At 51.7% G+C, this 26,520-nt stretch overlaps 1 protein-coding gene across 1 annotated transcript in view; it reads right to left on the reverse strand.

The window, feature by feature from the left end:
- Window positions 1-264: 264 nt before the first annotated feature.
- Window positions 265-26,520, reverse strand: part of LOC122391135 (chondroitin sulfate synthase 1-like) — a 77,910-nt gene continuing 51,654 nt past the window's right edge. The window contains exons 6-12 of the mRNA XM_043384806.1: window positions 16,744-16,884; window positions 13,309-13,420; window positions 6,658-6,851; window positions 4,718-4,897; window positions 4,073-4,234; window positions 3,141-3,365; window positions 265-2,482 (exon numbers count right to left, since the gene is read on the reverse strand). Coding sequence (XP_043240741.1) covers window positions 1,949-2,482; window positions 3,141-3,365; window positions 4,073-4,234; window positions 4,718-4,897; window positions 6,658-6,851; window positions 13,309-13,420; window positions 16,744-16,884 — 1,548 coding nt within the window. The 3' untranslated portion in view covers window positions 265-1,948. The remainder of the gene's footprint in view (window positions 2,483-3,140; window positions 3,366-4,072; window positions 4,235-4,717; window positions 4,898-6,657; window positions 6,852-13,308; window positions 13,421-16,743; window positions 16,885-26,520) is intronic.

The following is a 26,520-nucleotide window of genomic DNA, read 5'->3' on the forward strand; positions in this document are numbered from 1 at the left end:
CAGCTGCGCAGTGCGTATTACATAAGCAGGATAGGATCGCACCCGCATACCTTATACAGTTATGAAGCGTATTTGATTAATAATTTCGTTCGGTGGTTATTCGAATACGCCAAGCTGTACGAGTTCTAAATACTCTAAATAGTATTTACCATTTATCATATATGTTTATCATATATAAGCGAGCTTTTGATACTGCTTGTCTCATCGGGTAAAACCAGTCAGATGCATGTCGACCACGCAGTCAGTTTTGAAAACTCAGCGAGCTTATATGTTTCCATTTATTTTATCAAACTACATATACACATACAGAGTCATCGAATGCGAACACAAGAGTATAAAGTTATCAGCCGGAGTGATCCAATTGGCAACCAGCGAAAGACACGACCCGGCTATTCTCGGTGATTGCCCAGGTGGGTGCTAGATGGCAGGTCGATCGCCCCAGTTCGCTCACAGAGTGAAATATCGGTCAGTCGGACCAGGACAGCATGGCCGCGATCCGGCATCAGAGGATGGTCACAGTCATCGCATACAAGACACTGGTATTCATCGACAATACACCGCGCCGCCCCTCTCCCCCACCCCCACCCAGCACCCTGTGCTCTGCCCCCTATACATCGCCTACCCGCAGCTACCCCGCTCAGCAACTCACGCGCACACGCACACACTTATGATATGTGATTCGATTCGATACATTTACAACTAAATAGGAGCCCGGGTGAGGACAAACGCCACAGAGGTGACGGTGAAGTTCACACAGGTGACGCTGAGGCACTTTTGGGCGACCCCGGAACTTCAAAGACATCTTGGAACATCGACATTTGGTTGAAAGTCGCCACTGATGTCAACAGAAACGTCTCCGAAAGGTGTGGTAACTTTGGGCTAACTCATAATAGGACGTCATCCTTTTCAAGCAAAGTAATTCCGGTAGCTGGGATTCAAGCGAATGGCTCATAAAAATGTACACAATCTGTGCGAATCTTGAAGACATAATTACTAAATCGCACGAAAAGAAGAATGTCATGCCGTCAACCAGAAGTAGATACAGACACGGTCCAGTAAATGATACAATCACGACGCAAGCACATAACATATGAGCATGATAGGAATCCGCGGAAACACACGTGTCATTCGTTTGATTGCTCACAAGACTTAAAACTAAACATTAAAATTAATTCGCAAGTACCTTGCCTATAGAAAATCGCTGGTTACCGCATGCCGTGCACGCCGAACGATTAGCGCATCCTCATAACATCGAGTCACAGTCGCTGAACAGTGAAATATAACCAGAATAAGACGATTAATCAAAATAATGCGGTGATGCAAGAATAAAAGCAGTAGCCAGGCAAACACGAGAAGGAAGGGGAGGACAGAATGTAAATGAGATGAATCATAAATATACAAGGGTCTGAGAATAAATAATGCAATGGAAAGCCTCACACCTTCGTCACTAAGTGATTCATTCGCGTGACTGGTGCGAACCTGAATACCAACCACACGATAAGTATCGATATAATTGATGCAGAAGAGTTGCATACGCTGAAATAAGGCACTTATCGAGGAAATACCGATTGGAAGCACCGGTCAGGGCATACTGTTTTCAAATGAAAACTTCACCCAAGGAACCACATCTCTGCCACATCCGTTTGAGCACCATGGAAAACAACACTAGGGGGCCGCGCCATCCGGGGTCGCGGGAAGCTGCGCCGTGGCGTGCGCCCGGCTCTCCCTTCCCTCTGACGGTCCACACAGGTCAGCCGGTGGCGGTCCGGCCGCCACATTCACTCCACACGTCTTGGCACCTCGGTTCCGTAAGCTCCGTATCGTCCAGGGTCGCGGCGGCGGCGGCCGCTCCCCAATAAATAGACGGCCCGCTTCCTGTCCCTATCACAGCGTCCGGCGGTCGAGCGATATGTCCGACCCTCGCCACACCTCCTAGTCACCAGAATCGCTACGTGGCCGCCGCCGCCGCCGCCGCCTTCGCTTTCGCCGCCTCCGCCTTCGCCTCCTTGGCCTTTTTCGCCTCGGCGCGCACCCGCATCGCCTCCTGAGCAGCGCGCGCCTCGGCGAACGGGAAAATCCGATAGTCTGAGAGCACCTCGCGAGCCACCGTCTCGCGACTCGCCTCGAACGTGCTGGTGGAACCCTCGCACATGACGCGCTGCTCGCGGGTGAGGTTGGCCGAGGAGCACGCCATCGGGTGGTAGATGTGGATCATCCCCGGCTCCGTGGTGCGCATCATCGTGTAGTTCTGCGGGCTCTTGAGCAGCCGGTTGGCGAAGTCGACGTCCTCCTTGCCCCAGCCGGTGATGCCCTCGTCCAGGCCGTGCACCAGCTTCAGGTCGGAGACGTAGACGGCGCAGATGCCGAAGCCGAAGTTGCGGAAGCGGCCGCGGCGCGGGTCGACCTCGGGAGAGTCGGCGGCCACCTCGGCCAGTCCCAGACTCTCCGGGTTGTACTGGCTGAACACGATCGGGAAGTAGACCTGGCGACAAACGGACCGAGTAAGTAAAATTCAGAATTGATACTGTATGTCAGCGATATGGTTCACAAGGTCTCCCTTGTGTGAGACAATAACATAACTATAATAATTGGTTAAGTGCTCCTTTAACACACGTAAGATGCACGCTAATCCCACGGTCAAATCGTTGGTTAGAGATTCGGTCTGCCCACTTAGGTTATTTATCAAATAAAGAGCGAGTGAGCGTTTGGTGTAAAATTGTTTGACATACTACGTTCATGGAGAAAGAAACGGAAGTCATGGGTTCGCTGCCATACAAAACACTGACAGTTGACTAACAGTACAATGCACACAGTTCACGGTAATTCACTGACACCATTCCACACAGTGTGATTCATTATCAGACAAAGGAATCTGTGACACTACCGCGGTGGTCCGCTGACACCGTTCTAAAGGACGCCAGGATGTGTCGTTATTAGGTGGTGGCCGTCCGTACGATACGAGGTAGTAACACATGTCGCTTTATGATGCTCTGTATACGTAGTACTGTTAACACCTTCGAACACAGTAACCGGCCGCTTCTACGCTCCCAGCCCACCGTCTCCCGTCCACAAGTCTCCTCCCATGCCCCTGCCCCTCTGTCCACCGACCGGTCACACGATACACCCTGGGTCACACGCACCTGTTTGCCCTGCACGACGAACTGGCGGACCGAGTCGATGGCGGCGGCGTCGAATAGCACGTCGATGTCCATGAAGAGCACCAGGTCGTCGTCGGTAAGCAGGCTGGCGCCCAGCATCAGCGAGGAGGCGCGGTTGAACGTGTTAGCCGTGTTGATGATGGAGATGGACTCGCCGTATGAGGCCTGCATCTGCTGCATCCGAGTCACCGTCGCTTCCTTCTCCTCCTGTGGGGATAGAAGATATAGAGGTCAAATGTTAAAGGGATGGAAGTCATAGGTCGCAGACGCACGACAGAAGGAACAGGTCATGGGACAGAGGGTAGATATCGAAGAGCATAAGTCACAGCCCAAAAGTCACATGAAAGGAAGCGGAAGTCACGGGACAGCTATCTCAGGAGGGAAGTCATCAGTCCGTTTGGAATTGTGTTTGGGTTTATAGGCTCTTGCTGAATACCAAATACAGAACACCATGTGCTTCGCCATAGTGAATGGAAGAAGAACCACTTAGACCTCAACCATTTCTGAAAGAAGCGCCTTTATTCGCTACATACTTTCAAAAGATTCGATGTCAGCCTCGTTAAAGCGGCAACTTGTTGTATCGCTTAGCTCGCATGGACGATTCTGTCAAGGTCATTACTTGACAAAGGAAATGCATCAACGGCAACAGTGAGCCATGAACCACCGGACGAGACGAACGCTTCGAACTGCACTGCATGCTGATGAGAAACACTGAGGAGTGTCCATAGCATGGACGTTTATAGCGACTGGAATGTGAAAACAATGGAGAAATAAACAAATTATAGTGGCTTCTGCACCATGCAGCGCCGATAAAACCGATGCCCGGTGGTCTGACGGTTAAAGGGCACGGTCACATTCAGACACATCACATATTTCACATATCACAGGCACCTTTAGACAAAAGCTCATCTCACCTCGCTGACATCATTCTCGTGGAAGACGAAGATGATCCTCATGCCGTCCAGTCCGATCTCCTCCAGGTTGTCGCAGAAGCGGTAGAACGGCTTCACCTTCTTTGAGACGGCCACCACGACATTGACCACGGTAGACGTGTCGCGACGGGGCACCACGCGCACCTGGCGGACAAACGCGGAACTAATGGTTACACAAATGCCCAGTCACGTCCGTGCACACACAGGCATACTGGAGGGAGTAGCAGAGTCTACAGTGCACACTGCACACAATGACACGTAAAAAGTGTTGCATTTCCGTCGATGGTGCCGACTGTGCAGAGTTCATTGCACCTTGTGTTCATGTCGACATTACCTGCCCTTCGATGCGGCCAAGTGCGCTGAAAAAAATGCCACTTTTTTCCTTATAAGAACATCACCTATCTGGCAGCCGATTAGAATCACAGGTGCTCAGAGCAGTGAGCAGTCGCACAATATGTAGGTATACATGAACACCGGCAGGAGAGGTTAGGTAGGTATAATTCGCTGATTGCATGCCATAACTCATGAAATGATCTCACGATAAAAAAACGTTCTCTGAAAAGTCTACTGATGGGTCTCAAAAGAATGAGAATGACGTCGTCGCGTGCCCGACTCCCGTCTCCTCACCTCGGGAACTCCGAACGGCTGCTGCATGTAGGCGTGTCGGCGCACGGTCTGCACCACCCGCTTGCCGCGGAAGCGGACGTACTGGAGCACCAGGTCGAGCACCATGTCCACTCCGTGCAGCGGGTCCACGCGGTGGTAGGCGTAGTTGAGCTCCTGCAGCTTTAGGCTCCGGCCGCGCTCCTGGAGAGGATGGTCAGGGTTAGAACTGCGGGGGATAAAGGTCGAAACATCACAGTCAGAGGGCAAAACAGAACGATCAAGGGTTAGAAACGCAGGTGTCCGAGTTACCTAGTGCATTCCGGCACACAAGTAATGTGCTGTTTTAGATCAATAGGAAAATCCGTATACAACACATTGCCGTGTTTAAGCTCTCAAGGTATGGAAGGAAAGATGAAAATATGTAAATCTAGACCAAGGACATGAGACGCGCTAAAGCTAACTGATTGCGTGCTCAAGCAGCGCCGTCTTGATTGGTGCCGAGAAGGCGTAAACATAATGGTTTATCTAAACTAGACTTGCGTGCTTGAAGACCAGGCGGACTGACATGGTTCGAAACCCGGACATGTTGTTATCATTCCCACCAGGGCTGCGGAGTCGATGGATTTTCGGCGACTCCGACTCCGACTCCGACTCCGGCTTTCAAAAACAAGCTCCGACTCCGACTCCGACTCCGGGCAGAATTGTCGACTCCGACCGACTCCAACTCCCGACTCCGACTCCGCAGCCCTGATTCCCACAGACACTTCTGGAACTTGGGCACCTCCAGCCAGCAGCTAGTGTCCCACGCGAAATCGACCGGAGGCCCGCCCAAAACGCCGTGCGACTGGTGGTTGGTCACAGCGGACAATATGGACTGGCGCCCATATACCGCGCTATTAGGAAACCCGTTTACCCCCATTACGCGATGTTCTCGTTCACATCGATTTTTTTCCATGAAGGTGGCCTTATTTCTCTTCAATCAGTAATTAGAAACTAAAGCGAGCGCCTATAATTAAATGCACATAACTATTACAAGAACAAAATACAGCTTGTTGTAGGAGTCCATGCATTTAAGAATGCCATTTGAAGAAAAAAAGCGAGCAAACGGGGATGCACTTGGTGATTAATTAGATATCTGGCACAAAAATGACTTCCCTGAAGCTCTGGCATTTGGAGGAGACTGCACCGAACGAGAAGTGAACTATAGTAATTAGTAAGTACTAAGCAGAAAGTGTAAACGGTATAGTGTATACCCAGCGGACAATAAACAGCTGACAGTGGTTGGAGCAGTGCCACGGTCGGCTGCGATGATGGCAATGTCATACATGCAAGTGGTCGGGTCGTGGTAAAGGAAGGTCACTATCACTCCTGGTCACAACAGCGTGTTCCGGGGACGTAAACACCGCCGCCGCCACCGCTCGCCGCAGAGCGGTGCAGATAACCATGTCACCCAAACATCAGTCAGAGTCCACACGGGCCGTACCAGTATCTACGGGCCGTACATACATAGTTACACGCCCATCAGACTGCATTCAGCCATGAGCAGCCCCGTCCAGCCCGGGCCGACCAACGCAACATGCAGATCAGCGGCAGTACCAAGCCTATATGGAACTGATCCAACCGCTGGGAAATCCGGCGATGCAAATTTCAGTCCGGTGATCGCCACAGCAGCCTCCGGCGGCTACTGAGTGCTGAGCACAGAGGTGCGACGCAGAGGCCTCTGACCGAGGGGCAGCGGCATAAAGTAAAGGTTAGGCACTACCTGGTACAGCGTTAACTCACCTGATGGCAGCCAGATGAACTGACATTTGACATTTGCGGTCTGCCGCTCCACCTGAGTCACGTGACCAGCGACACTGTGACATTGCCACGCTATTCCCGTTCAAACGAAGAGATCTGGAACTCTGCTGATCACAACCCTCTGATAACTGGTGTTATGGGCGCCGTACAGTATTTATTACCTGAGAGAAGGAGAGCATGTAATCCATGAGCGAGTTGGTGGCGTCGGTCACTCCGTTTCGCAGGTGCATCTGGGCTGTCAAGCTGGGGTTCAGCGTCTTCTCCGTGTGCATGAAGTAGTGGTTGTTGAGGTGCGCCCAGGGACGCTCCTGCTCCGGCTCAGTGACGGCCAGCTTGGAGAGCTTCGGCGGCGATCCTGTAAATAGATAAGGTCGGCTAGGTTACACATCAGGCGTGCACTATTGGGATAATTAACTAGACTCATATATGCGTGCACATGCCTGCCATAATCAGAACGAGATTGCATCAATATCGAAAGAGTTGTCAGTCAAAGTTTGACGTTTATCCCGGCCGCCGGATTACGCATCGACTAATAATCCCCGCTGCATGTCTATCAGAGGACGGCATCCCATCTTTTTGCGGGGCAAGGACGCTCGCGGTTTTGTGCTAGCGGACCGCGGGTCCCCATCGTATGCCTGGATCTCCACTCCCATCTCCGAATAACCACAGACATAAAAAGTGACAAAAATATAAACCGACCAAGGCCGGTGTTAGCAGCGGTTGAGCGGCCTCCCACAATGGAACAACCCAGCCGGTTCCCCTCCTGTCAGCGTGTCCATACAGCCGCGGCGGAGTTTTTCGGCTCGTTGGAGACAGATGAGGTTGATTAGGCCCCTGTCTCGCGTGGAGCCAGACGCGCACTACGCAGCCAAAGGCACTCAACACAAAAACGGAATTGATGAAGCCGCCCGGAGGCAGAGATGGAGTCATGGAAGGCCTCGCCAGCGGGCCCGCCCGACCACCGAAATTACCCGGCAGTAAAACTCCCGCGACAAAAACAGCGCGGTGGGCGGCTCAAAAAACACGACACGACCAAAAACCGTGAGCCATGTTACAGTTCACGGACAGGGCAGGTTGATGAGACGAGCAGTTTACAAAGGAGCATCGTGTCGGTTATCTATGTGGGTTTGCTCCACCTGAAGGTAGGCGCTGGACGGAGGTAGGCGCCGTAGAGGCGCTGAGATCACGGGCTGGCCGGTGTAGTATAAGGGACTGTGGGACCGACAATCAGCAAATGGGATGGTCGACACCATACGCATTACACAGAGAGGGCAGACACGGCCTCTGCACGCAGCCCGCCCGGTTACGCGACATCCCCGTCCGTCCTCCCCGGGCCCGCCCGAAATAGTCGCGGAAGGACAGGAGTGAGGCACGACGGGCGAGGGAAGAGAGGGAGGAAGGCGTCGGAACAGACAGGAGTCGCCACCCTTCGCTCGTTCGAGGAAGGGAGGGAGTCTGGTGTTCCGATAACGCCACCAGGCGAGGAAGTGATCGGTGGGTCGTAACCACTAACCAGCCAAGCCGGTTTCACTGCACTGAGAGGACCGTAAGCAGTTTCAGTGCACTGGCATATTATCATTATTCGGTTTCACCGCACTGGGAGGATTTAGCCGGTTTCACTGCACTGGGAGGGCCGTTAGCCGGTTTCACTGCTCTCCCGGTGAACCAGACATCGGCATCCCGGTCGTCCCGGCCGCCAGTCTGTCTGGCCCAGCGCCGGACCATGTGAAAGGTGAATGCAATGCTTGGCACTAGAGTTGCAAAATTTCCCTACCGCACTACCGGCATGCCGGTAATTTTTCACTACCGCAGGTTTATTCGTGGTATCTGGCATGTCTTGCCGGTAGCATGCCGGTATTTTTGATTTTGTGCAAAAAAAATATCAGCAAATGATTCAAACGTTGGACACTAAGAGGCTCTCAAATTGTAGTAACAGCAATATTAGCCACTGCAAGATACATTTTGTGGGAGAAGTTCCATTGCTAAGTGTAGGCCCACATGGACCTCAGCATTTCACACAATTCACAGGCTTGGTTATAATTAGAATTGTCAAGAATCTACTGTGGTCTATAAAAGGAAGAATACTCATTCATGTTGCAAAAGCATGATAAACTAGTAAGTCTAATGGTAGCATAGGTGTAGCAACGTATCTCTTTGGTGAAGGATACCTTTCACCAAAGTTTTAGATTGGTGAAGGATCCTTCACCAATCTTGGACAATGCAAGGGAGGGTCTTCACCTACCTATGCTTAGAACTACTGGATTCGACGGTTGATCAAATGTCTGTTTTTTAAAGGAAAAGGGCCACCTTTAACATGGGGTTTGAAACTGAGATGGCCATCTTGTAGCCCGTGTCCGAAAACCCCCAGTGTCCCACCTTACGGCCGATTTCGGCCTCCATTTGTAGGTATCGGCAATTTTAAAAGAAAATATGCCAGGAATGCGTCCTTATCCCAGGAGTGCGTTCTTATCCTGTAATACAGCCACCCGCGGCGAGGCTTTAGTTTTTAACCAATCAGCTCCTATCAGCTCAGCTTTAACCAATCAGCTAATCTGACACAAGCCGACGAGACTGTCTTCTGAAGGCTGATTGGCTTGAGTGTGATGTCATCGCTATGACATCATACAGAAGGTGCGGTAGAGAGTACATGAACATAGTACCAATATGTTAAATAGTTTGACATACTTTTTTTGCGAATTATGCACTTCTGGCACCAGATTTAAAAAGAACATGAAAAATAATAATGTCAAAATGAAAAGCAACGATATCTTCATATTTCACGAAGGTGGCACTTTTCCTTTAACCCGCGCCCGGCTGGGGGTCCTGGATTTCCACGCCCTGCTGGGGGGGGGGGGGGTGTTTGAACACCCCCCCCCCTTCTAACTCGGCTCCTGGGCCACGTAGCGATACGCAGAAGGCGGCGTTCGAAAGAGCGCCAAAAATAATGACGAAACCACTTCAGTCACTTTTTTGGTCAGGTCAAAGGTCAGGTCACCAGATGTCATTGAAGGCAAAATTTCGCCGATTTCCAGGTCGAATGTCGACAATTTCCAAGAAGCCAACGCATAGCTCGGGAACCAATAGAGCTACAGCGCCACGGAAAAGCGCATTCGATAGCCCTATTAACGCCCTTTCTGAGTAATTCTCTCAGATTTGACCTAACGTCAACGGTTTTGCCTGCAGGGGGCAAAAACTGCAAAAATAGCCGATTTTTTTGGAAACAGTTTTTCTGCAATAACTTTTGACTCAAGCCTTGTACGAGCTTACTTTTACCGGCATCGAGTTCTTCTCGTCAAGACGCATCGAATGAACTATAACTTGACCTTGAAAGGTCAACTTGAAAATTCGACCTCAGGTCAAGGTCATGACCTGACCGGACATTGTCATGTTGCATATTAGTGGATCTGTATCGTCGAGCTGAACATATATAAGGCGTTTTCATCGCTCTAGCATGCCTCTTTCAAAAGTTAGTCGCAAAAAAACTGTTAGATACCATTCGTGACCTGAGATGACCCTAGGGGCATAAACAGGGGTCACGGGTGCCGTTTTCATGTTCAGTGTGTCAAAGTTACTTGTAATTTAGTGTTTGAGAGTGTTTAGAATGACTTTCGTCCGAAAAAGACGGTTTTGAATTTTCTCCCATTGACTTATAATACCTAGAGAGGTCGCAAAATTGACCCGACCTAAGGTCACCGATATGAAAATTCCGAATTTTGTACATACTGTTGCACTTATCAATTGCTGAAAGCTTCAAAGCGATCCGTCACTTGGTGTAGCTATGGCATACATTGAAACATTTTATGATGTGTTTATGAGGTGAGGTCACTTGTAGCGACTTGGTGACCTGACCTTGAAGGACCCTGGTCTGAAATTTTCACAAAATGCATAAAATTGATAGATGATATGGTGCCGCCGTTTGTCAGATATCCGCGAAAAAACCGCAGGGGGGGGGGAGGGTGTTCAAAAACCTCCCCCCCCCCCTCCCAGCAGGGCGCGGGTTAACACACTTTGACCATTTGCCCCAGTAGTCAAAATTCCTTAGCCGAGGCCCTGATTTACATCTTGCTGTCATGGCAAGATGCACAATTCAGTTTTAGGCAGGCATTGAAAATTTGACGTTAATGGGATGATACGGGCGTAAGATATCTGCGAAAAACAAGGGGTTGGCGAAATTCGCCCCCCCCCCCCCCCCCCCGCTTGCACTGTGTGTGTTGGTTGGCACGGTCTTGTCCCTTTTCATAAGGTTCAGGTGGCATCCTTCACCAATATTTTTGGCGCTCCTACACCCATGAATGGTAGGTAATACGTATATCACAATAAAATAAAATAAATTTTCATGACAACATTCCCTAGGGGAATAGGCAGAATCACAACACCAAAAAAAAAAACAATGTTTGGAAACTGGCCTTGAGTCCTGAGATCCTGACTCCTGAGATGTGGTCTGAGAAACTCTACAAAGAATTTGACACTGAAAATCCAGCTGAAAAGGCAGGTGTTAGGTAGCCCTAAGCCTGACTTTGGTCCCATAATTAAATGAAAATGGATTTGAACTGGCATTTTGTCTTATCTTTACAAGAAAACACATCATGCACGCAAAATTGACATAAAGTGGCGCAAACAATTAGACAACCAAGGATTTACTTTTAAGATTCTCTCTCCCCTAATGAATGGATGTAATCTGATGACGTAATATTTATTCATTTACCCTTTTGGTTGAATAACTGAAGAGAAATAAATTTCTTTGTAGTGAATTACACTACAATGTCGATTTCATTATAATTTAATATTGGTTGGATAATTTTTATTAATATAATCATTCACGAGGCAGTGGCTTGCAGTCGTAAAACATTTTTTTTGCAGCGTTTTAATCAGCTGGTGAAAAGCCTCTGTTATGGCGCATCTGTTTCGAAATCGATAACCTTGTGTTTGTTCCCGCTTGAGGTTGGAGAGGATGGAAGATATCGTTTTTATACATATTATTTGGTGACTATTCTCAGGACCAGTGAGTTATTAACACATTTTTTACATGATTCGTATCTTATTCACGAACCAGCAAGCCATAGTGGATAGGAAAAAGTATATGTTGATCTCGTTTCCTCAGTAAGGCAGATGGCCGAATCTGTACTTGTTTACCTATGTTTTGATCATCTAGATTTTAAACATTTGGCTGGTGCCTGCAACATTTTAGGAGAATATGGAAAAGTAGAACACCTGTGAAATGTAAATGTGATTACTGCTCACTGTCCAGTCTTCAAAAACACATTTCAGTAATTCAAGTCCTTTTTGTCCTCACCTTTTTGATGAATGTAATAGTTTTTTTTTGTAGGCAATACTTCTTTGATTACAGGTGATATTTTAACAGTTATAGACTGGAATTGAGTTTCAAAATTGTGGGTATTTGTGGGGCCAACTCAGCCAAAATCAGCCTGCTGGTATTTGTGGTTGGACAATGGATGGCTGTTGGGTGGGAGGGGTACTAAAACTGCCAAAATGTGGCACTCTTCCAGGGGTAAGCTAGAATCAAGAATGCAGGTTTTTTTAGTATGCCGGTAATTTGGCGGTTTTTTTTGCTTGGGGCGTGGTAGCATGCCGGTATCCCAGAAAATTTTTGTGGGGCGGGGCGGTGCCGGTAGCAGCCTTTGGGGAAAACTTTGCAACTCTACTTGGCACCGCCGCCGTATCCCGACTCCTGGCCCGGCCGGCGGCAGACACATTCCACCACACGACTGCATAGCTGATCCCGAATAAACTGGCAGGACGGGACGCTTCCGGGCCCGCGATCGCCACCACAATAAATACACAACAATTGGACACAACTCACCGGCGGACTGCCAATGACAACGCGGAGGCCATGAATCAAGGCATCTAATTTTTGAACAATTAAACAGCCACGTCGCCACGGACAGCTCAATATTATCGTCGAAAGACAGCGGATCTAATTTAATCGATGTGACATTATCCCGGCCAGAAACGATACTGTTTTGGAGTACAACGAACCCTAAGTATTCGCTCACACGGGGGCAATGAATCCAGGTAGCTTAATTTTTGACATTTCGGTACGGCTGGCTAGGTATAGGTATGATCGGATAGCTCGATGTTATCGTCGATCGACAGAGGATTAAAATTCACCGGTGTGACATTATCCCGGCCAGAAACGAGACTGTTTTCGAGAACAATGAACCCAGTTTAAAATGAACCCTTCCTTGGTTCCGGGAACTCGAGGTCACGGTAGGTCACGGGCAGAAGCGCACGGAAACAGCCGCACAACGACGGGACGTCAAGTAACTGCGACAGAACGACACGGGAAGACAACGGAACGACAAGGAACGACACAGACCTCGAGGCAGTGGGCGCAGTGGGGGAGCGCAAATCACTCATGCCGCGCGGGAAGCGGCAGTAGAGGAAGTCACGACATGGGACAGAGGGATGGCCAGACGGACGGGAGAAACCACGCGAAATTCGTGGTTACATACCAATCCCGTGGCGTGTCACAAGGGTAAGGTCTAGCTACTTTTTTTAGTAGAAGTGTGAATCTGCGTCGAGGAGTGTTCGTAACATGACGCACAAGTGTCACAGTCCAGCCAACCAGGAAACTCAGTTCGCAAGGAGACCACTAGTACATGTTAACCGCGCCAAATGTTGACAACTTGACAATGCAAGGAAGCCCGCACCGCGAGCACATTCATAACCTAATCGATCATGCTTCATAGCCAGCCAGCCCACCTCCCAGTCAATTCACCGTAGCCCTGAAAGACCGGTCGGCGGTCAGTCCTTCAGAGAGTACTGTCGGGATGGGGTCGCCCCGTGCTCACCGAGACGGCGTGTCAGCGGGCTGAGCGTGTCCAGCTGGTCATCTGGAGTGCTGCGAACCACCTGACGGTAGCGCTCCAGCTTCTTCCGCTGCTCCTCCTGCACCTGCTCACTCTGTGGGAGGGGCGGAGGGTCGCGGGGTCAGAAGACAGAAGGCTTACCTACTTTGCTAGGAGAGCAGCGGTGTGGGGCAGGGTACCTGGGTACACGGCTGGATGTCCTGACTGCGGGGAGGGACATGCGATAGCGAGTGTGGGGTCAGGGCAGGGCAGGGCAGGGCAGGACAGGACAGGACAGGGCAGGGCAGGGCAGAGTACACAGCTAAGTGTCCTCACTATGGAGATAAAAAGGGCCAGAACATTATCAGTGTTGTAAGGGCAAAGTACACGGCTGGATAGGGGAGGGGGTCACTATGGGGAAATAACTATATCTCTAGATAGACGTCAGGGGATGTGGCCAGGGCCAAAGAACCGAGCAACGCATGTCGAATGCTGACCGAGCAACGCATGTCAAACACATCAGCAGTCAGCACATTAGCACAGCGGTCATGTCACGGTAAGTAAAAGGTAGGCACGAGGGGCACGAGTACCCACTCTGCGCTGTTGGGATGCAAATGTATCGATTGAGTACTGTAGAAAACGCTCAAGACGTCCGTTTATTTAAAAGACGCTTACGCAGTTATCTGCCACAGCTCCAGTAAGGACAACTGGCAAGCAGGCATTACATAAAGTCAATCCATACCTATTCACTGCGATAGAATGGAGGTCATTTGTCCCAAGAAACTGCTGTCTACATGTGATTGAATGTTCCCAGAGCATCACCTATCACATGCAATATATTCACACGACCCGGACCAGCAAATGACCGTTGGTCGAGCGATGTGTTGTGTCTGAGATTGCCTCTCGGCTCATAAGATGTATGCCACTTTGCGATCCTTGCTTATGGTCAGGTATTGGTAAAACTGATGGTCTTTGCCTTCGTCTCCAGTCTGTCTCAACGATTTCTCGAATGTCGAAGCTATCCTTTAAAAATGAGGTCACTAATCAATGCTGATCATATGTATCATGATGTCTTAGGGCTATGACATGAAGTAATCTGACACATAGTCGTATTAGCGTGAGGTCAGGTGAAAGCTTATCATAACCAGTGACATATTGCTGAAGGTTCCTCGGGCGGCTCATCAAATTTTTGCGAGGATTCACTACAATCACCAGCCTCCCCGAACCAATTGTGACCTATTTACATAAGGCGCGTGCAATGTATCCGCGTCGAAGGTCGTCTGGTGGGCCTCTCGACAGTCGACAGTCACCGTCCCCTCGCGGCGGCCGATTTGGCCAAGGACATCGGGCGCCGCGGCATCCCAAGTTGCCGTCGCCGTTGCGCCACTGCCGCTATCGTCGGCACGGTCAGACGCCCGCCGCTCCGACCAGCGGTCCCACCGGTCGACTGGGGACACTGTGCGGACCGGACTGGGAGAGGGACTGGTGTTCCCCGCTCACCACCATCACGTGTAAGCACGGACGGTCAGACGGAGCCGCGCAGTGCCCCTGCCTGCCCTCCGCGAGTCCGCGCGGTACTCGAGTACTGCGAACCGAACGGGACGGTGACGGTACCCGCGGAGCCCAAAGACGAGCATTCGAGCGGAACATCATAGCGCCGCCGCAGCGACACGGCCGCCCAGACGGCCGGCCTTGGTGCCGACTTTAATTGATGGAAATGACATACCCCGCCGCTGATGACGTCGTATACCTACAAAGGGGCGCGATCCGACCGGAGATGCCGAGAAAATGAGTCGAGTCGAAGGCGCCAATCAGCTATTCCGAGCGTCTCCCACAGATCGTCTACAGAGGGAGCAAAACATCGCGCGAGGCGGCGGCACCACACAGCAAAGGACGCGCAACTTCGCCCGTGCAGCTGGCAGGGTTGCGAGTCTTTTGATTCGAGAGATGCCATCAGCAATTCGCTTCGAGTGGTTTTTGTGCGTGAGGTCTTACAGTTTATCTTATGTGCGAGTTACTTCTTGGGAACGGAAGGTTTGTGGTAGATAATGACGACCAAAAACAAACGCCAATAAGTTAGTTAACGTTTGCGCTATGCGCAGGCGCGTAACCACGAGTCTGAAGTTACTGGGGACCACATGGAGGGCCGCGAAGACCGAATATAATATTTAAGATGTGGGGTGAGATACGTGCAGTGGGTGGAATTGTTAAGGATAAAATCTAAGAAAAATATCTTAAATCGATCTGTCGGTTAACTTCGGTTCCTTGTATTTTAGGTGTCTTAGAACTTTTGTTGGCAAACACAAAATCTAAATATGTACATTGAAATGTATTGTCGAAAGATATTCTTAAAATGTCTTCCGTGGCCATAGTACATATCACTCTTCACGTTGATCTAGAGACAATACCTATTTGGCTATGCAAATTAAAGAGGTGGTCGGTTTTACTGGGGACGGTCCCCAGTAACACAAAAGTTACTGAGGACCGGTCCCCAGTGGTGGTTACGCGCCTGGCTATGCGGGCAAAACACTGACATTTTGAAAAAGCATCTGGACTTTGTGGAGCCCTAAACATTTGTGAATTGCCAATATGCAGTTGGTTTAATCAAGCTTTATCGTTATTCCTTGTGATTTTATTCTATCTAAAATGCAATTATTAAATAAATATAACTATAGCTGCAGTTCCGTGTGAAACTGACAGGTTCGGGGTCAACACGACATCCGTGTACTCGGCATACAGTGCCAAAGCCCACAAACCACGGCTGCTCTCAAGCGCCAGGTCCGGCAATTATTTACCATGACTGCATAGTGCATACCACAGTGGCCGCACGACGAAAGCAAAAGAAGACTTTGTAAAATCTCCTCATATATTGTTTGGGCACCAGTAAAGAGCAGTCGCTCCATGACAGTATAGGTACCTACCTCTACAAAACTGTGCCTACTAGAAAAACCGGAAACTTTTGAGACGCATTAGGTATGCTTCAGCATTAAATACCACAGCCATCAATTAGGTTTACAATGAAAGGTGATCTATTGTAAAAGAAAATCACCTTCAGGGCTTATCGTAGTGTCAAATAAACTGCAGAGTGCAGGCTCCGTGAAAAGACCAAACAACAAATGACCTTTTAATGACATTTATTTATTTTAGCACTTGCTTGAGATTTTACTTATCTGATGAAGAGATGCGGACGTTTAAATAAGTGGCTAATCTCTTCCCGTAAATGCTATTATAGCAACTAAAACGAGTGGCGACTGGTGTGACAATCGAATCGCTGCTAAATCCTGAATGAGCTTATAAATAGTGTTTTCGGTGAAGGTTACTAACAGAATATATATTTTAAAGTTAAAAAAGAAGCATTCTAATATGAAATACGGTAGTTCCACAAAAGGACACACAAAGTTTCAACTGGAGACCATCACGGTGGAGGCCAGCACTCACCAGGAAGAAGTTGTGCAGACGGTACAGCAGCGTGGGAACCTTGATGGGGTGCAGCGTTATCGTGCCGAGGAACTTGCGAACCTTCAGGTTGCCAGTGAACGCGTCCGTGCCCTTCTGGTCGTGATAGAAGATCTCGCGCATCTGAAAACAGAGGGTGAATGCGGTTAGAAAGGTGCAAAAAACGTGTAACGCATTTAGTCATCGCAGAATGTCGTCATTTCTTGAATGCCGTCCTAAATAGCTTGCTAGCGGCGAAGGAGATCGAGTTTGGAGAATCATGGGAGCACACGATATGAATAAATGTATAGAAAACAGGGAGAATACATGTGAGAAAAGATTGAAATGGCTGACAGATGACATGGAACATGACACCACACTGCTAACAACCACAGCAGTACACGCTTCTACCATTATCTCAGTGTCCATTGGTTATGCAAGACTGATTTCAGATCGAGAACTGGTGCACGGACTATCTAAACAACAGGAATATCTTTCCGTGTCAACACAGGCCGTTCCGGATCGTCTCTTTGAGGCTGAAGGCGCGAGACGGGGTGCCACAGCCCACAAGTATATCATATCGTCATTGATCAGACATCACCGACAGCACGGCAAGAGCTTCGCATGTTGTTTCTCGTCTGCTTTATTTACGGCTGCTCGCTCGTGCAGAACGGGATGTTGAGGCAGCGCTGTTGATTCAGCGTGCAGCTGATCAACAGAACTGACGTCTATGATGACTGTCGGTCCATGATGTGCAGCGTGCTCAAACGCCGAAAAGCCAAAAACTTCAGTGAGCACACAACAATCTGAAAACGTGTGTTTTTAATTTACAGTTGGCTGTTGGATGCAGTTACATTTCACTTTATCGCTTAGTATCACTTTTGTAAACGCATTACTTTTGTAAACGCATGACGTTTCATCACTTAGAGGGGCCTGCGGGAGACCGTAAACGTCCATATGTTTGGGTGATCCGGGCCTGAAATAGTTCTATGTATGTTTATCCGTGGAGCAGACCTCGCAAACGGTAGCAGTCGCCCAGTGGCAGTGGGCCCTGCAGGCCAGTCTCACGCTTTTATCCGCAATACCACGCCGCAGTGCCCCACCAACAATGCTACCGACCGGCTCCCGCAAACGCCACGTCACGGAAAACAAAGTGGCCGCGCGGCGACGGTGAGAAGGGGCATTCCTGACCGGTCACCGTTGGCAAACGGCCGGCCAGTGACCTATACGGCTAGCCAAAGACTAGCAAGTGACATTGGGTCGACCACGAATCGGCAAATCAACTAGAGTGAACGAACGGCCATGGGCAGTAGCCAAGGCTCACCCATGCCGATGCACAATGGGACCGGAGCGAAAATTAGCGCGACATCGGTACTTTTTCATATTTCGTGCCCGCTTTTCACATGAAAAGGATGGTAGAATCATAAAAATGGTAATCGGTGTACTTTCTAAGCAATTTCTGATTAATTTAATTAATTAATCATTAATTAATTCATTAATTAATTATTAATTAATCGGTTGACCTGCCCTGACCTCGACTCCGCTCGGTCACGTGATAAGACGGCAGCACCTGTCAGGCCAGGTCATGACGGCACCGGAAATTCCGATAAGCAAATAATGTAGCCACCAAAAGCGTGAAGATGGGAATCTGATGGCCTACATGACTATATAACAAATTTATTACGGGTCAGAAAAGTGTATCAGAAACTCCGATAGAAGGTACGGATATGTCCGGACAAAACTTTAATATAGTTGGTACTTGGCAACCTTGTTCGGTTCCTGAGGTTCTGTTACTCGCGGCTCCCGGCCGCGGCGACCTGGAGTAAAAAATGCCCCTCATTTTCGCTGCCGCAGGCTGACGCAGCTAAATTATACATTTTCTGAAAGGCAATTGATTGGTAAACACCATATTGATAAAAGAACAGCGGGACCTAGCGGGAATTTTTATATCGGCATTCCAGAATATCTATAACAGTAAAATTAACTCACAATTTTTAAAGCACCAAAAAAACTTAGCATTTGAAGCGTATTTATATATTCCGATATGAGTTTTTTCCTTCCATCGTGTAGCCCATGGTCTAAACTATCAGGTTAGACGTCGAAAATATTGATAAAGCCGTCTAATAGATATATTTTTTACCTACATTAGCTGCTATTTTTCTCCGTACGAAAACGGGTCTACGATGCTTGGCACAAAACTTTGTGTTTGGGCTGATGTGGCGCGGACGCTGTACACTATGGACGAAAAATATTTGCAGATTCGTGGTCCATGGACATTTCTGAACTACGTGACACAGTTTAACTCAATTTGGGAAAGGTCGCCAAATCCACCAATGTCGCGCTAATTCCGGGCGCGGTCCTATCGTGCGCGATGGTCTGAGCGATGGGTCAGTTCCCTGTCGATCGAAGTCCTGGTGACTCTTCACCAAGATGGTCGCTGTCCGTCCTCACACCCTATTAGCGCTGCTACCATCGGCTGTGAAACGAAGACGGTGATGCAAGCAGCAACCCCCCGAGTCCGTTCGATTGACAGGGCCGCCGCCACCTCACTCGTCACTCCTTTAGCCGTCAGCCGCCGGCCGGCCGCCCGCCACCCGCCGTCTCTGCAGCCATCTAAACGTCATCGCTGGCGCCGTCGAGACGTCATCACCGGCGCCGGCGGGACGGCGTCATTGTTCCTGCCGCCGCCGTCATCGGCCGCGCCGCCCGCGGGTCCTGGGGCAGCGCGGCGCCGCGTGCGAGCCGCTGCAAAAAGGCGCAGCGAGCGCACCGATAGCACGGACGCTCGCCGTGAATCACACGAAGCACGGGACGCCCCCGGCCGCGGCGGCGGCGGCGGCCTCGGACATTCCTGACGAGGTCGGCGCCGTACCGAGCGGCGCCACGCACCAGTTCGTTGAACCTGGACGACCATCAACAGGTCGCGCGGGCCGGCCGGGGCGGCGGAGGCGGCACCGCCCACCGTCCGTCTTCACGCATGTGACGAAACTCGGCGGCGCGGTGCGTTGAACCGGCGGCGCCCCTGTAGACGGTGGACTGGTGGAAAACATCCGGCGCTGGTCCGCGTACGCCCGGCCGCCGAGGGGTTCTGGGAATACCGACCCCCGCGGCGGCCGGCCGCCCGCGGTAGCCGACGGGTGGACACTCGGTAATCGGCGTATGCCCCCGTCCCTCCCGCGGGAAAGGGACGCCACCGACCCCTTCCGCGGCCACTTCCCACCCTCGCCCGGCGCCCCCTGGACTCGGGCCGCCGCAGTCTGACCCCAACAGGGCGACCTTCACCCGCAAGCTGTGTGCAGCTGACAGACGGTGCCGACTCGGGGCGGCAGATGCCGCCAAAGGAGGAAAAACGACCACCACGCAGGCCTGCGCACAGCGCTGGCGACAAAAAGCAGCCCAGCTGGAAAGTGACAGGCTCTGGCCGCTTCATAAAGCATCCCCAGCCGGCCTGGTTGGCCCACGTGGGCTGTGGTTTTCAGTCGAGTGGGATTGGTTCACCAGGGCAGGTCAAGCCGAGCAGACCTCGACGGGGCCGGAAATGCGTCTGGCCTTGCGCGTTGCCGAATAACAGCGCCCATTTCCAGCAGACCGAGCCGCCAGTGGGCCGGGAGTGACTCAGAAGCGAGGTTTCCGATCGCCTGAAGGGCCGGTACGGGTTCTTCCGCTGGCTCTGAGTCACGAGTACAGCACGCCCTCAGGTTATGAGGATAGGCTCATGAGCACTGAGCAGCACCAGGAACAGGTGAGGAAACGGCCGCCGCATTCAAGCCGCGATAAGCTAATAGGGTGCAGGCGCGCGTTGAAGTAAGCGAGGCACAGTGTTTGTTCAGAATGTTCAGACAGACCGGCACGGTCTGGACAGACGACAGACGGCATTAGGTGACAGGTGTGCACAACAGAATGAAGCATTACTATAGGGTATGCGGTAGCCTGACACGAAGATAGTGCGGCAGCTGACAGGGGACCGCGTCAAGAAGGTGAAACCTTTCAGACCATCTGATGACACATTACTCGTCGGACAGGTGGAGAATGGGCATCTTCAGGAATGTTTGCGACGATGGATGGGTGCGAGGAGCACGCGACAAACAACTGCTAGAATGCTGGTGACGAGGGACAGGTGCGGAAAACACGTAACAAACAGGAGCTGGAGCACGAGACTCGCGAGAGCATCGGCTTCTGATGTTCAAGATCGTAAAGCTCCACCGGGCGCCACGCCGAAGACTGATATCACCAAAGACGTGTATGACGATTGACGACCGATTGAGACACCGTGACCAAGCGAGGTCAAATGGCGACGGAGAACACGCTCAAGACCACAGCTCAGGGCCGAAAAACAATTCCCAGTGACGGGAATTCCATCCTCTACGAAGGAGAAAAGAAGATTCTCTTCCTTCTAAATTATCTGACCAAACCACCCCAGGACCCTCGGCCGCACCGCACGAAATGTTGATCACAGCAGCTGTGCCTAACGGTACAAATCATTAATTTGACTCGCATCAATAGCAAAAAAAGCCCCCTGTAAAAGAACATCTCTGTTGTAAACGAGCCATATCTCCTCATAATTCATGGGCAAAAAGACAGCCTTATTTACCACGATGTATCCCATCCACTAATTAAAATCCCGAAAAACTTTTCAACCACAAAAAGATACACCAGCTCAGTTACGACCACCGGGCGCCTCATCTGCCGAGGCTGGGGTGATGGCGGAGGGCGCCCGGGACCCGGAACGCCGTCGATGCGGCCGCCCGAGCCCGCGGGGGAGGCTGACAGTGACTACCACTGCCATCGGTCACGGCGAAGGTTATCCAGTCGACTTCGTGAGAATGCCGCGCCAGAGCGTCTGGGAAGGAGGGGAGAGGGTGCAGAGACGAGAGGAGCGGTCCGAGTCGTGACGACGCCACGCGGCGAGCACCGTTCGCCGTGGACAGAACGGGATGCCGCGCGGGGAGGGGAGGGGAGGGGAGAGAAGAGAGAAGACCGGCCGCGCGGGGAGGGGAGGGGAGAGAAGACCGGCCGAGAACAAGGAGCGGGTGTGCGGATTGAGCCCGGCGATGGAGAGGCTGAGGGGCGGGTTCGAGGAACGGGAGAGGGGTGGGGAGGGGAGCAGACGCGGCCTCCCCCGGCGCGCGGCAGATTTACGCCGACTGCGTCCTTCACCCGGCCATTAGCCGCGCCGTGCAGGTCACAGGGCCCGGCCGAGCGCGCGCTCGATGGTACAGGTATGCGCGGCGCGTCCCCGGCACCCCCGGAACCATCTGCCGACCGAGATGGACAGGACAAGACAGCCGGAGCATAGCACAAACTACAAAGTCTCATTAAGCCCATTCGCGAGTCCAGACATCCCTCTAGAGCTCAGGCACTGAATCTCTGAAACTCAGACGACACAGACGGGGCACCAGACATCCCAGCTGGTTTCCAGACACCCTCACTCACTAGCCGATGATAAGGCACTGGTAGCATCACAAGCGGGCCCTTACGGAGTAGAAAGGCCAGGTCCAGCGCATCTATGTTCTGACATCGCAGGAGCAAAAGAGAGCTTGGAAATGACTGAGCACAATGGAAGGCAGAACAGAGATCGGCATAGCTGAGAGCCAAACGGTCAGGTCAGTCGGTCGTGCGGTTGGCCACCCCGCCATGCTCTCGTGGGAAAAGGCGGCAGTTGTTTAGAATCTGGTAGTTATCTAAAACTCGTCAAACAGAATCGCATCGAATAGATTTTGCAAGCCTTTCGGATTTTTGACCATGCTGGGGGATCCAGTCGGCATTTGCATCATTAATTGCAGCTAGTTGCAGGAACTGTTTTGCAGCGTGGGAATTCCAATACTACAATGCATATTTCTGCGCTTAAGCATAATTAAGAAAGCATGTTTGCACCAAGTGGTGTGTTCTTTGCAGTAAAGTAGCCAACAACTTGGCTAGTAAGACACTTATCCCATTTGGCTCCAGCATTTGTCAGCCTGAAATCTGAATATATAATACCTAAAGCCTTGCCTATCGATCGATTTTAAATCGAGACTAATTAAACCTAATGATGTGGAAATTGCCAAACACATTAAAATATCAACGTGGAATCTAAGAATTACCTACATCAGTATTGGACTCGCCGTGACCAAAGGCCACTGGCCTCGATCGGGCAGGCAAGAACGGCGCATGTTGTATGTAATATGCAGTGCAATGCAGCAAGTACCTACACTTCCAGAATCATGCTCGCATTAATAAGTTTAACAAACGTTTGCGCTCCACTGTATGTACAATGCATGCAAACATGGCATATGTTCAGGCGCAGGTCATTACCCGAGCCTGTCCCGTAGCTCAGTTGGTAGAGCACCGGACTCCCGGTAGTGAGAGCCCGGGTTCGAGTCGCTCCGGCGCTCGATATTTGAGACTCCTGACGGGGATGGTCTGCGGTTGGTGGGAGCAACCGCAGCCAGTTGAAGTCAGTTGAGTGGGACAGGCCGTGTCCGGCTTTGAAGGGCACGTTAAACTTTGGCATCAAAATTCTCCCGTTACCCGGAATTGCGCGATCGGATGGTAGGGGTCGGGGTCTACGCAACAAGCTCTGCTTAGCGTGGGCCCCGGCTCTGTCAATCCGTCCATTCAAACATTCGAGCTAAATTTAAAAAAAAAAATACAGAGCTATGCTGTTGGTATACAACCAGCTCACCGTCGCGAATGAGACTTAGACTAAGGTACGCCGTGGAAAACATCGCTTATTCCACACTCATATTTACTTTACCCAGCGAGAGCTAACAACGCGCTTTCACATCACACATAGTCATTAGTCCCGAAGGTAGGTACGAAGCACAAGCAAACGTTAGCAGCAGCCTTACCAGCCGGAAGGCCTTCTGTAGTTTCAGTGATGCTTTTCGATGCTAAGTGATGCTTTCCGCGATGCGAGTCGGATGGACTTCGCTCAGGCGGTGTCAGGTCGCTGCCGCCGGGGCCAAGCTGTGTCCGGGCAGGCGGTGAGTCAGTGAGCGAGATGGACTGACGGTGTGAGGGTGCGCGCTGAGGAATACAGAATCTACAAGCTATTTCGGCCATCATGGCGAACTTCGACTTGAAATTCATCCCGGAGTATGATGGCACTAGTGACTTTCCGTGTTGGTATGAGAAGGTGGAACTGGTGTGTGGCCTGCAAAAACCGGCAGTGGACTTGGCCGTGGTGGTGCCGTTGAGACTGACAGGGGGTGCCTCGGCTGTTTATCGCCAACTGAGTGAAGCCGACAAGGCGGACGCAGGGAAAGTGAAGGCGGCTTTGCAGCGTGCGTTTGCAGTCGACAAGTTCAAAGCCTACGAAGAGTTCCGAGATCGCCAGCTGCGGGTCGACGAGTCCGTCGATGTGTTTCTGGCGGACCTACAAAGACTGTCGTCGATCTTCGGAGGCATTAACGAAGAGGGATTGAGCTGCGCATTTGTGGCAGGACTGCCCGAGTCCGTGCGGCACGCTCTCCAGACAGGCGCCCGCATGGAGTCCCTGTCTCTGTCGGAGATGGTGGACCGGGCCCGTGCTATCCTCTGTCGAGATGGCGTTCTGGGGGTAGCTGCAGCGGCAGACCACCGCGGTCCGCGCCGTCAGGAAGCCACCGTTTGCTATGCGTGCGGACAGCCCAACCACTTGGCCCGCGATTGTCTTCGTGGTCGAGGTGGCCGTGGACGTCGAGGTGGTTTGGGCGGAAGCAGGCTCTGCTTCCGGTGCAGCCGACCCGGCCACGTGGCAGCTACCTGCCCGGAAAACGGCGGCGGAGAGGTGGCCTCAGCGCCAGCCTCCTCTCCGGCTCACCAGTGAGTGGCGCTCTGCCGACCACGCGCCTGTCGGTGGACGGAGTGATGTGTCGAGCCCTCGTGGATACCGGATGCACCGTGAGCGTCGCGCACTCCTCCGTTTGCCGCCGCTGGTCTGCGGAGCGAATCAACGTTGTGACACTGAGTGGAGAACGATACGCATGCGAAGGCAGAGGTTACGTGTCAGTGCAGACCATGTTTGGTGCTCGAGTTGAGTTGGAAGTGCTGGTGTCTGCTAGAAAGCCTTTGAACTTTTCATTCATTCTGGGAATGAACGGTGTGACTGCTCTGCAGGGCGTGTTCGTTAGTGCATCCAGTGAAGTGAACTTTGGAGTGGACTCAGCTGTGCCGGCCGCTCCAGTTGCAGCGGCTGCCAGTGGCGTCTCGGATGGAGCAGCCTCATCGCTGCATCCGGGCTGCAATGAGACGGCGGCGCAACCCGAACCGACACCGACCGACCTGCACCCGGACCGGGCACCAGTTGTGGATGCACCAGATTATGCCGTGTACTTTGATCCGACATCTAAGGCGTGGAGAATGAAATGGAAGTGGACTGACGGAGCAGAGCCGGAGTGCTTGCAGAACACTGTCGCACAGTACAGGGTGCCGTGTGACGCTCGCCGTGAATTTGACGATGAACTCAAACGTTGGGTGGAGCAGGGCTGGCTTATTCCCTACAACGAGTCAGAGCTTGGCCCACCAAAGGGTCTGGTGCCTTTAATGGCAGTCCAACAAAAGAACAAATCGAAAGTGAGACCTGTGCTTGACTATCGTGAACTGAACAACTACTTGACAGCTCACACAGCTGACGCAGACGTCTGTGCGGACCAACTGAGGAAGTGGCGACGACATGGCGAAAACGTTGCGGTCGTAGATCTACGTCACGCGTATTTGCAGATTCAGGTTGACCGCCAGCTGTGGCCGTTTCAGACGGTGATGATCGAAAACCAGAGACATTGTTTGACACGGCTCGGTTATGGATTGTGCGTGGCTCCGCTCGTCATGAAGGCGGTGATTCGGACGGTTCTGGAACGTGACGCGGACGTAAACCGGGCAGTGCTTCCGTACGTGGACGATCTGCTGGTGAACGAGGACATTGTTAGCGCAGAGCGAGTGGTGGCTCATCTGGCGAACTTTGGTCTCGAGTGCAAGCCTCCAGAGCGGGCGGCAGGCGGTGCGCGTCTGCTCGGTCTGCGAGTCTCACGGGAGCTTGGCAGGCTGGTGTGGAGCAGAGACAACCCAGTCGGACCACCACCGGCTGTGCTCACGCGCCGTGGAGTGTTCTCGTGGTGCGGACGCCTGATCGCTCACATGCCCGTGTGTGGTTGGCTCCGCCCTGCCGTGGCCTGGTTGAAACGACGCGTGAATGACGTCACACAAGGATGGGATGACATCACCTACGACGGAGTTCTGCAGAAGCAGATTAGTCATGTCGCGGCTCGGGTAGCCAGTCACGATCCGGCACACGGTCTGTGGAGCGTGCGGAGCGACCGCGCTGTGGTTTGGGTGGATGCGAGCTCCGTAGCAGCGGGTGTGGTGGTGGAGTCACCTGACGGCGACGTCATTGAAGACGGATGCTGGCTGAGGAAGGATGAATCCACACACATAAATGTTGCGGAGCTAAATGCGGCCGTGAGAGGCATCAACGTGGCCGTCGCTTGGGACATGCGTGTCATCGATCTGCGCACGGACTCGGTCACAGTGCACCGTTGGATCAACGATGCATTGAGCGGCCGCACTCGGCTGCGCACCAAGGCACACGGAGAGATGTTGATCAGACGCAGGGTCGACATGATTCGACAGCTGGTGGATGAGCTCGAGCTGTCGCTGTCTGTAACTCTAGTGCGGAGCGCAGCGAATCGAGCAGACGAGCTGACCCGAGTGCCGAAAGACTGGGTGCGTGATGAGTCATCGCCTGCAGCTACTGAGACAATGGCCGTCTGCGAGGCTGCGGCCAATGGGCTGGCATTGCCTAACACTGTTGACGATTCATCG

Source organism: Amphibalanus amphitrite, unplaced genomic scaffold (assembly GCF_019059575.1).
Source record: "Amphibalanus amphitrite isolate SeventyFive unplaced genomic scaffold, NRLGWU_Aamphi_draft 000423F_arrow, whole genome shotgun sequence".
Lineage (NCBI taxonomy): Eukaryota > Metazoa > Arthropoda > Thecostraca > Balanomorpha > Balanidae > Amphibalanus > Amphibalanus amphitrite.